At 40.0% G+C, this 12,362-nt stretch overlaps 1 protein-coding gene across 1 annotated transcript; it reads right to left on the bottom strand.

Moving 5' to 3' along the window:
* Positions 1–4,370: 4,370 nt before the first annotated feature.
* On the bottom strand, positions 4,371–9,720 carry LOC126383875 (protein ripply1-like). Its single transcript, XM_050034606.1, has 4 exons — positions 9,439–9,720; positions 7,907–7,985; positions 6,460–6,533; positions 4,371–5,361 (listed from the first exon to the last, which is right to left on the bottom strand). Exons 1-4 carry the CDS (start codon positions 9,534–9,536, stop codon positions 5,160–5,162), a joined length of 453 nt encoding a protein of 150 aa, XP_049890563.1. The 5' UTR covers positions 9,537–9,720; the 3' UTR covers positions 4,371–5,159.
* Between the last annotated feature and the right edge of the window lie 2,642 nt (positions 9,721–12,362).

Below are 12,362 nucleotides of genomic sequence, written 5' to 3'. Positions count from 1 at the left end.
AAACCATCATGAGTGTTTATTAACCCCTCAGTCTATCCATAGGACTTAAGAAGGGCTGATATGTCAATATGAACCCACCCAAGTCAGTGTATCTGCCCTGGGTGGGGGGCTTTATGTGCCCGTGCGTCTGCCTACGGTAATGACCAATAAAATTTCACTTCTGCATTCTGTTCTATTAATAATTGAGCATTTTGAAAAATGGCACATGGTCAGTAGACTCTTAAAGGTTACTGGAGATTCATATTAAAAGGCAATATTGTTCCTTGTCATACAAATGTGTTATTCTGCTAATCCGATTAATGCTTAGAACAAAATTTAATAACGTAAGAAGAATATTGATTTAGACTAGGTGACAATATATATAGTTTTAACCTTTGATTGTCACCGTATTACAAACTGCATGAGGGCAGACTGGTGCAGTAACCTGACCTGAGTGACCTGTGCAGTCTGCCACTCACTGGTGGATTATGGAGTACAAGGCAAACAATCACAAGGCAGTTACGTGAACATAAATGACCCATTTATGAGGCTTATCCTATTTATGATCATACTTGGGATATGCTGTTTACATGAGCACAGGGAAACTGGGTTATTCATATTCAACGTATACATCCTGGTTTCTTTCAGACTACTCTAGCTAGCATATTCTGGTTTCTCGAAAGCGGAATATGGTATTCATTTGCTCAAACACATAAATCAACACATTCTCACTCCGACTCATATCGATGTTTGGTCATGGGCTTCCCGAGTCGATATATGACATGATAAATAAACGCACTATGCTGGTACAACACTGCAAACGGACATTTTTCTCCTTCAACAACAAATGCACTTGGTTACATTTCGCCAACACATGCACATGGTTGGATTTGGGGAAAAAAAAAAACAAGGTTTGGCTTTACTGTCAAACGGGGAGTGAACACTGGTCTCCCAGGTGTTGCTGGACCATCCACCACCCACCGTACTTGGGTTTTTCGGCCCCTTAACTTTCTTTGTTGTCCCGCCGTGTTTCGTTAAACAATAACAACAGCGAATGGCCATGTGTCATGCCAACGTGAAAAGATGCCTTTTTTCGTCAGTGTCTGCCAGTGGGTCACTGCCCAAGTGTCTCCACCAGTGATTCCAGTCAGTCCATGTGCACAGAACAACCTGTCATATGAATTAGGCAGCGGTGGAATGTAACTAAGTACATTTACTCAAGTACTGCACAAGTAAAACTTTGCAGTACTTGTACTTTACTGTACTTACTTTTTATCTCAGAGGCAAATTATGTCATTTTTACTGCACTACATTGGTCTGACAGCTTTAGATACTTTCAGATTAGTTTTCATACCTTTCCTGTCCAGTTACAAAAAAAGTTACAAACACATGATGATCTTACAGAAGAGAGGTTCTTCTCCTTATTATCATTTCTGCTGGGGACTCTTTTGAGAAAACACTAGGGACCCTCTCATATACGTCCCTTGGAATTATTATTATTATTATATATTTTTTTACACCTCTTTAGTCTTAGTTATGTGAAAGAACAACACAGGAGTAACATATCATAAAGATATAATGCATGTATTAATTTGCACCATCTTAACAAAGAATACCCATAAAGCATTTCAGATTGCACAAACACATATCCAGAGAAAGTATTCCACTCTTACTGCATGAATAGGCCAAATAAAATTTCGATTGTTGTTATTGTAAATGATATACAGTAAAAAAATAGTCCCCACTTCTTACAGAATATGATGCAATACTGTACATTAAGCTCCCCAACAGTGTTTATGAGCAGTTAAACAGTAAAATGCAACATACACATTACTGCAGCACTGATCTAAAAACATCAGATATAAAACACTGACAGGAAACATTTCACTGCACTATTAATACTTATGCTTTAAATACTTTAAGTACATTTGAAGATAATATATTCCACAGACCACTATGGAGCTTTCTCTCAGCAGACAGTTTGGCTTGTCATAGCAGGACAAGCACAGGTGTTACTGATAATTTAGAGTTTTAGAGTGGCCTAGTTGTGACCATCCCAAGGCACACCTGTGTGGTAATGATGCTGTCTAATCAGCGTCCTCATATGCCACACCTGTCAGGTGGATGGGCCATCATGGGAAAGGACGAGTGCTCATAGATTTTAACAGATTTGTGACCAAAACTTGAGAGAAATTGTTTGTACATAGAAAGTCTTAGTTCTTTAACTAAAACCTGTGAAAAATGGGAGCAAAAACAAAAGTGTTGCATTTAAATTTTTGTTCAAATTACTTACTTAGTTGACTAACTAATGAGGCCACAAACATGTGAGGAGCTGTGGTCCAGCAGAAAACCAGCCTGCAGCCATGTGCTGGATCATATTGTGGCCGCAGGTACACTCTGGGTCACTTTTGTTTGCTGTGTTTTTATTAAATGCAAATATTTATTGGGATATGCACCAGGAAAAGAAAACACAGTATGACCTGGAATGACAGGGGACTTGTGGGTCTACAAACAAGATGAAACTGCTGCCTTTGCTGCCACCTGCAGCTCGATGGACACGCTGCTGCAGTGAATCAGTGCTGGGCGTCTTCAGAAATACACCAGGGTGTCATTTATAGAACAATGCGTAGGATCCATACTAAAAATGCACATATGGACTTAGTTTGGACTTCTCTCGGGGATCCTCTGAAAGGCTCTCTTTTGAATGTATATAAACAAGCTCTATATTTCGATGCTTTTTATGCACCCTGGCACCTTATTTATGTACAATTAAGTACAATAAAGTAACCAGTGTGAGCCAATTTATCTTCACTGAAATTTTTATAAAATGGCCAGCGGGCCACCTGGCACCCTATCACAGGCCAGATTTGGCCCATGGTCCCAAATGTTGAGTATCACGAGTATAAAGTATTGATTCTGGCTTTTAAAGAGGAAAAGTCAATTACATCCAGGCACACACAATCTGTATAGTCTGTCCAGGAGATAAAAGCAAAGGTGGAAGTGGAGATTGATTCAATAATCACCTAAACGAAACAGGAAGTACATCCGTGCATCAGTTAATCCATCACAGTCAGGTTCTGACGTAGATAGGACTATCATGAAAGTGAAGTTGTGCTGTGAGATCACTGGTGTTACTTTTCATAACCTACAGTATCTGGATGAAGAGAGGGTCACCTCTAAAGCTCGGGTAACATCCCCTCCATGTTGAGTTTCAGATGCTTCCATCAGGGCTGAGGTTTTGCCTCCCTAAATGCAGCACAAAGCGTTACAGATCGTCCTTTGTCCCGTCTGTCCTCACCTATCTTAACCCGCAGTGACCCTTAATGTCCATGATTTACCCCTGACAGTGTGTGATACTGGAAACTGTGTGTGATGTGTTGTACTGTCTGTTTTGTTGTACTCATGGCTACTGTCTGTATCTCAAATTGCCCTTCGGGGACGTTAAAGTAAAAATATTTTAAAAAAGCTTTTATGTTTCAGGCTCTTTCTACACTTTAGAACGTTTTTGTTTTTGGAGGGTTTGTTTAACAGTAACTTTCAAAAACGTTTCAATTTTCAAAGATGGCACTTCAAGTTTTCACGTTAAAGTATCACAGCATGTTACAGATCCAAATTGACAACTTGTACATGGCCATACACAGTGGTGGAATGTAATTAAGGACATTTTTTCAAGGTACTTGTACTTGAGTGCTTCCATTTTATGCAACATGACTTTCCATTTCTAGTTAAATGTGAATTTCCTTCACGTCTTCTTCAGTTTCTCTGCCCTTTGGTCCCATTTGTCTCTCTCGTTGCTTTTGTTTCCCACTCCTGAATTAACTCTGTCGCCTCCCCTCATTTTTTCCTTCTTCCACCTCTCTTCTCTCCTTTTTTTTGAATTATTCATACAATACAAATACAAATAACACAACCACACTGTAACACATCATAAACCACTGATGCAGACATATGGTAGTAAAAGAAGGAAAGAAAAAATCACAGACACACAAACAACCAAAAACAACTATATAATGACATCATTATCATCCTTCTTCTTAACTTGGCCTTAATCTATTCCATCTTTTCTTATTGTCATTCAGTTTCCCCTGCTTTGAAGCAATAATGCCCTCTAACATAACAAAATGTTTTAAAAAGGAAAGAAAACAGGAAAGTGTCAATTGCTCTGTTCCTTTCCATTCAAAAATAAATCTTTTTCCTCATAATAGTATTTAAAATACTAAATTAGATCTTCTTTCTCTTTGTTCAAACCCTCTTAGCAGACCTCTGCTCCCTCCAGCCAATCAGAAGCAGCGGATCCACATCTAAAGTCTGTAAGGAGCGATAAGTTGAAAACCTTCTTGCCACAATAAATCCACATGAAGATAAAAAACAGATGAGAACAAACATTTTTATTCCCCAAATAGTTTTTTAATACAACCTCAGTCTGGACAGTGATTGGACAGTACAAAATGAGACTGATGCACAAATGTATAAAAAAAAATAAGTCGATGTAAACATGTGTTTATGTACAAGTTATGTACAATGTACAACATAAGTTAGAAATGTGCGTAGATTACATTCTATATACACTGGCAAGGTTCAGACCCTGAGATTGACTTTAAACATAACATAGTGTCCCAATATGGGAGAACGTGACGCGTGGCTTTCCTCTCTCGTCATACACACTGAGAAAACATTATGTAGCAGATACTGCATACTGCTGCACAGCTGTGTGCAGCGCAGACAACAGGCGATGTGAGACCATTCAACTACACAGAGATTGCAATGGAAATGGGACGGCGTAATTCTGAGTAACTGTATGCATTCATTTGAGCGACATTCACCTCCCCTTATATGTTAAAATCTGTTGCCCTAGTGTTGCTGGATTATGAACACCTCTAGGTGGGCAACACAGGATGAGGGCCATACTGTTGACACCCGTTACGGAGGTTTGCAGGCAGACACAATCTTTAAACACAATCATGCTGATTTTTAAAACAAGCAGTAGATTAGTTCTCTTGTGACTTCTGTTGTTTGTCACCTACCACGTTGCTGAGTTTATTCTAATCTATAAAATGTCCTGTGCACCTTTTAAAATGCAGTTTAAAACAATCAAGTGTGCAGAAACGGTCGATGCAGGCAAAATGCAGATTACAGTCTCTACAGCCGTTTCACAGGAAGACAGAGATGCTCCCTCTTACTCAGTTGTATGAGGTGAAATGAGACTGCTGCTGTTTTAGACACTCCTCGGAGTCACCGTCCTCCTCCCAGTCCTCGTCATCCTCATCTTCACTGTCAGACTCTTCATAGAAGCTGATGGTTGCCTGAATGGGGAAGTTCCTCAGCAGAGCCTCTCCGTCCCTGTACAGATAGTCAAATGACTTGGATTTGGGCCAGAACAGCCTGTTGGAGAGAGCGAGAACACGGTAATGTTAATGATCAGGTGCCAATAACCACAAACATGGAGGTCAGTGGTTTTCAAACTTCAACGGGCAAGCCAAAATCTTAAGGCACAGCTGTATTTGTATCTATAGCTTCTATGTGTTATCACTCTTACCACGACATAAGATGATAAAAATAAGAAAAAATACGACAGGTAGCTTTCATGATACTGTCTCTTTTCTTTTCGTGGGTAGGTCGTCTTTGCTGGTTCTTTGTTGTAATTTGCTCCGCACAATAAAGCGATCCATTGTCCCACTCACAACTTTCTCCTTTTAAATGTTATCATCCCTCAAACTGGCTGACAGTCATCCATTTACAAATCTCCCAAAACTCGTGCAGTATAATCCGAGTCTCATTTACCCAGTCTGAAAACAGTAATTTTACCTCGCAGAACACTGGAGCTGCTCGTCTACCGCTGCCTCGATCAGTTTGTTTGTGTTAATGTGTGATTTAAGTGTTTGAAAGGGTTAGTTTGGAATCACTAAAGTCACACAATAACACAAACGAACGAGGCAGTCATACACAAGCAGCTCCAGCGTTCAGCGAGGCAAAATTAATGTTTTTGTCAACGGAGTGTGGCTCTAAAGAGAGCATGGGTACGTTTCAGTTTTGGTTCATTCCCCTGTCAGGAATGGCTGTCTGTTTGGAAAGTACTGAGCATATGAGTGGATTAATGAGACTTGTATTACACCGCACAAGTAGTGTGAGTTTGTAAATGGATGTTTTGATATGGTTTTGCTGTTGTTAAATGTGAAGCCCTATGACTTCCAAAAATCAAGAATTTCTCAGTTTTTGGATTCTTCTGTCGAAGTTGGTTGAATTTTAATGAATTCAGTGTAATGCGAGGTGAATAACTGATAGACAAATGGTCATTTGGGGGGTGAGGCATTCCTCTGACTTAACGATAAAAAAAAAAAAATTGTAGAAAATAGATACTGCTTAGCTCAAACTCCAGTAGAGTCAAACTGCACTCTTCACTATAATCCATAAATCTATGCTGACAGAAGCCAGTGTTCATATTTAAGAATAGAAGCATGTAGAGACAGAAAGGATACTGACCTGACAGGGTGCTGGAAGGCCTGAGGTTTCCCATCTGATGAGAGGCAGCCTGGCAGTGTGGGTCTGGAGTAAGGCTGAGGGAGTCAGAGACAAACGGGATAAGTGCATTAGACACAAACATCACTCCAAATGAACAATAATGTTGCTCTGCAACTGCTGAAACTTGTTTCTGACACCCCCAAGTAGCCAAAAAAAATCTATCACTGTTACTGAGTGATTTGGTACTAAAAAGAACACAGAGGAAGAAACTACAGTCAGTCATACTCCTTGACCCTGACTCTGCAAGTCAGGCAAAACCAAACTGCGACCTGTAGAAAGACCTGGACATTTAAACAACCTTTAAAATGGGACCGTTAAACTCTCAAGTGGCGATCAGATGGCCAGCAAAGCGTTAACACATCACAAGCTGAGGCAGCAATGAGCTGGCACATCGCTCAGCGTGTGAAGGGAGCGGCTGTGTAACGAGGTGTGTGCTCTCCAGAGGGACTGTGGGAATTTCCCCTCAGCCGCTCTCTCCCCAGAGGTGTTCGTTTTGGCATCTTTCCCCCAACAAGCAGGAAGCAATGCAGCTTTTAGGGGAGGGGTGCCACTCTATCACTACATTCTGGTCACACTGATAACATAAATAATTTCATAATAATTATAACAACTAATTGACCCAGCCAAATGTCAGAGGAGAAAAGACGACATGCGCCTTTTGGTCTCGTGCCAATGCAGCTGATGTTGAGAACGAACCATCATTTGGCACCAGGCTGGTGTTAAATTCCCACCCTGGTGTCACTCTGTGTGTGTTAGCTTCCTGTCAGCAAAAGCAGACTTGGAAAGGAGGATGACAGCCATCTACACACATGTCACAACGTGTGTCTTTATATAAGCGTAATCTAATAAAACTAAACACATTATGAGCAGCTACTCCTCTAGTCACCCTTGTAAACTGCCGAGAGGTTTTGGTTTCTTGCTCTTCTAATTTATTCATGACCATTTTTACTTTAAACTGCAGCCTTTACACTGCCATGTGGGATAGGACGTGTTTCAGAGGCAGCCAGGGAGTCGTGAGTTGCAACAACCCTGCGGCGTCAATGCTCTGGTGCCATTCAAATGAATTAAAGGCCTGCTTTATTTCCCACACAGGGCAGTTTGAACGTGACCTTATAGAGGCAAAACCACTTGATGCTGACATGCTCCTCAACCTCTGCTGCCCCCTGCTCTTGATGAACCCCACATGACTGACGTCCTCAATTGCCTTAACACACACAGGAAAGCCCCGAACAGACACGCATCATGAGACATTTTGTTTTGTTTGCCTTGTCAAAGATTTTGTCTCTCAACATACCTAAGATAAGATTAGATAAAACTCTATTCATCCTTATGGAAACTGCTGTACAGCAGCTGCAAGACAAAGTAGGAAGAGTGCAAATATAAAGTCTAAGATAATAAACTAACTTACACAGGACAGCTTGCTCCGTGGGCATCGGTCTGGTCCATCTTTGTCGCTGGATAACCACGGTCTCCAGAGCGTCGTCTGGCTGCAAGGAGGGGGAAACATAAGGTTCATTACATCCTAAAACTACTAAAATAGGAGTCATAATTTGAAGTCAAACTGATCCTAAGCTACTGTAAAAACAGCTCGACAGACACTGCTGGGAGAAGTTTTGTTTAGTAGCACCTTGTGGATAATAACCATTTACAGATGGGAGTGAACACATAACAGAGAGTTACATACATCTGTGATATTACCTGTGCATCTGGTTAATCAAAGAGTTGGAAATATTTTTAAATAAAACTATCAGATAGATCAATAAGATAGCACATATCCAAGACTGGTGAAAACAACAAAAATCCCCTTGTTCAAGTAAATTAGGAAAAGCAGTTTTCTTCCGGTTACCATTACCTGTGCTAAAACACCTGGTAGTGACTTTCAGTTTTAATAAACAGAGTTTCTGTTTAGGAGAACAGTTTATTTAGGGACTGTTTGTTATTTATGTGGGGCGAGGGGTTTGGGTAAAGGGTGAAGGCATGTCAAATAATTTTTTAAAGCACTGTGGAGGGACTTATCTGGCTTTGGGAGAGGCATACAAATTTAAATATTAGTATTTTTTAAAATTTATTTTACCTTCTTTTTTTATTTTTTATTTTTTTACAAAAACCCTGCACAGGTTTGGAAGGCAGGTTTTCTTTAAAAAAAAATCACCAAAATTACATCTTTATCATCGCCAGCAACTGTATAAATAGAAATAATTGTTGGATTTTCAAATTTCCGATGGTCCTTGGGCACATCACGTGCAATGAACGCTTCCAACCAAAGCAAATTAATAAATAAAAACCACACAATTAAGTTTAAAATAGTATTATTTCGTCAAATCACTTATTCTATGTCTCAAAACAATTTGGCACAAACTAACTAGCATGCACGACAAGAGTAGAAATTCTTTTTTTTTTCTACTCCAGGATTTCCTTTCCAACTTTTAACTTAGAAACATCAAATGGTACATTTTAAAATTCTAATAAATCACACAATACACATAGTAAGTCACACCCCAGCCACTAGCCTCCTCTGATAAGCAAGTTAACGTTAACGAACAGTCCCTTAGCTTCATCTAGTTAGCCTTTTAAGCTAACTATGGCTCTCTGCTCCTGTCGCCTAGCAACCACTCCTACTCTGGTTTAGCTACCTACAGTTAGCTTAGCTACCGTGTTATTCGCTTCAACCAGCAAACACTTCTTCGACACAAAATGTAGCCCAGCTGTGTGTTATCAAAATGCTGCAAATTAAATAAAGGTGTGTTTTAATGTGCGTCACTTAACGCCATCTGTCACTAACAGCAGCTGCTGTGAAACGTAACGCTACAGTGATTGAAACTACCATTAAGCTACAGTAGCTAATTCCCAGCCAGTGTGTTGAGTATAGCATTAGCTAACAGCTCCTCCATTAGCACCCTGTTCATTGAAATTGAATTGCAGTCAGTGAGCGGTGCCTACCTGCCGTTTGTGTCCGAGCTGCTGCTCACTGGCAGCGGGCGCGACCACGGTGCTGCGCTGAAGGACGGCTGCTGGAGGACCAGGCACGCGGAACTCATCTTTATCGGCTTCTTCTCCTGTAGATATTACACCGAATGATTTCTCTATTGTCGGAGGACTGCAGGTGTGTTCCCTTAATATGCAGGACCGGACTGCAGCGGATGGAGCAACGGTGTCTGCAGGCGAAAGACTAGTGGTGCTGAGAAAGAGCAAGAGGATGTCAGGGGGTTTATAATGCACTGGAGCCTGGAGGAGGAGGAGTGTGTGTGTGTGTGTGTGTGTGTGTGTGTGTGCGTGCTGCAGCTGGGAGGAAGGGCACAATCCCTGCTGGGTGACAAATGTTACCCAACTGCAAATGATGGACTCATCGTTGACTATCTTCATCAATGATTACACAATGAAACACTGAATATGAGTGTGATGAAACAAAGAAATATAGTTTTTATTTTTTGGCAAAGATTTGTTTTTATTAACAGATGCTCAAATTACAGAATGCAGGAGCAGTTCCAAAAAATATTTCCATTTTTGCAAAGTATTTTTTAAAAAAAAGAGAAAGTAAACGTAAAAGGACAAAGACACAGATCCAAAAATAAAAAGACGCAAAAAAACACACACACAAATAAATGAACTAATACTAATCCTTATATATAGCCTACAGAGAGGATGCACAAAAACTAAACCTTAATAAATTATGGATTAGAAATGTTCAAAGAAATATTGTTGTTTTATGTGTAACCAGGTCTTTTTGATATTAATACCACAAAGAAAAGTTACAGGTCTGCCACAAAAATGAATCAGTGAGTCAGCATTCACAAGCAATAAGAATCAAAAACTATTTAGGGGTACAAAATCTATTTTTATGCAAAATCTAAACATATGAAACAGCACAAAAATGTGTACAAAAGGCAATTCATAGGCAATGATTAAGATAAGATAAGATAAGATAAGATAAGATACACCTTTACTGATCCCACAACTGAGAAATTCCAGTGTTACAGCAGTCAAGGGGAAAGAGTCAGATTCAAGATTTCAAAATTTAAAGACTTAAAAAACTAGGCATGCAAAAAAAGTACCAAAAAAATACAAGAAACAGCAATAAATAATAATAATAATAATAATGAGCAGAGGATAAAAAAGAAAAATGAAAGCGGTTTGCATAGATAATTTAAGTGAATAAATATAGGACATATGACACAAAATATTAAACATAAAGCATGGATTTTATTGAACAACTGTGTGAATATTATTAACATCCACTGTAATATTTGTACATTTAAATTTATATGAGTTCATCCACGACCCTGTCACATTAATATAATAGCGATCATTATAGGCCTGCATTGTGAATCTAACTTCGCACTTCCTGTAATATTCATGATGTATGACACTCACTATAATAATGGGGCTTATGCTGTAGATCTTGAGGGATGGGTGGTGTTGTTGTTCTAATCTCAATCTAATTTTCTCTTGTTAATTAGTTTACTGTTGCTCCCCGCTGCCTTTCTCACAGATGGTGTCTAACTTTTCTCCTCGTTGTTGTTACAGACAACCTGGCGGCTTGAGATTTCTCACCGCCCCGCAGCGCCGCGCACAGAGGAGGCTTCACACCAAACTGCTCATCAGTGTGAGCAGCAGCGAGCAGCGGGGGTGACGGATCATTACAGGGCAGCAAACATCCAAATAACCTACATACAGGAGATATTACGCACGCGGTGTTCCCATTAAAGTTTATCAGCGTGGCTCTGATCCAATTCAGGGTATTGATTTTGACAGAAAACAAAAAACACGCGCTCCTTATCTTATCAGCAACTGATGCAAAAGTTATTTTGCAATAACACTCAACTTCTCAACAATCTTATAGATCTCAATTTGACCCTTTTGCGCCTGTTTTATTTCTCAGAGTCTTTAGTCTTTAGTGCAGCACTGATGGCGTGTGCAGCCCATTACAGCGGGTGTGAGGATCCTCATCGGCCCCTAATGTGCCCTAATGGCTCTTTCGTTTGGGATAAACAAAGCTGTCAGGGGCCAGCAGGAGCCCCGCTGAGAGCCAGAGAGGAGCAAACTGGCGCAAAAGGCACAAATGGGCCTGCTGATGATGATGGGCCAAGCAGGACTGATATAACAGAGATAACAGGGGCGCAAAAACATACACGCTCCTTTAGTCCAATCATCTGCTAATGAAGAGGTCTGTATCTGCACTAACATCCCTGTGTGGACACAGGATTTCATTCTGAGGCAGACACTAATGCTATATAGATTTAATATGGAATTTACATAGACTTTACCAAAGACAGTGTAAAACCCAACACCCAACAACACATAGCCTACTGGGTCCACCAGAAATTAAATACTTAAATAGGGGCTCATTTTAGGCTCAGATTGGCACTAATTCAACATTTGTGTTTTTTCGAAATTCCTCTAAATTCTTGTTTTTCTTGAAAGATCCATAGCATACCACATAAAAACAGACAATTGTCTATGTACAAAAACACACCACAATAAATACAATATAGGCCTATACATGTGTATATATATATATATATATATATATATATATATACATAAAGACAAGAAATATCCAACACTACATTATGCAAGTTCATATAATAAAGACAAAATTCAATAAACCACACCCACAAACAGGCTGGAAAGCCAGTGTCCCCACAGTCTCAATGAAAACCTGACTGAGCCAAGGCCTGGCCTCTGAGACAGAGAGCCTGCACATAAATGCATATATAAGATTTCTTATTAAGGCAGGGCAGGTAGGCACATCAACATTTACAAACATTTGGCTGGCACTGCACCATTGTGGAAGTTCAAGAAGCAGTCTCATGCTGTCATTATAGGCCACATTAAGTCTTTGCATGTTGCTCTTCCTGTGGGAG

Source organism: Epinephelus moara, chromosome 3 (assembly GCF_006386435.1).
Source record: "Epinephelus moara isolate mb chromosome 3, YSFRI_EMoa_1.0, whole genome shotgun sequence".
In the NCBI taxonomy this organism is placed as follows: domain Eukaryota; kingdom Metazoa; phylum Chordata; class Actinopteri; order Perciformes; family Serranidae; genus Epinephelus; species Epinephelus moara.
Note: the sequence above shows the minus strand (reverse complement) of the source record. Positions and strands in the feature narration are given on the sequence as shown.

Coding starts and splice junctions, on each gene's coding strand:
- LOC126383875 (XM_050034606.1), bottom strand. CDS start 9,536: ATGAGTTCCGCGTGCCTGGTCCTCCAGCAGCCGTCCTTCAGCGCAGCA. Junction 7,986..9,438: donor AGCTCGGACACAAACGGCAG/GTAGGCACCGCT, acceptor CCCTCCTTGCAG/CCAGACGACGCTCTGGAGAC. Junction 6,534..7,906: donor CACGGAGCAAGCTGTCCTGT/GTAAGTTAGTTT, acceptor TGACTCCCTCAG/CCTTACTCCAGACCCACACT.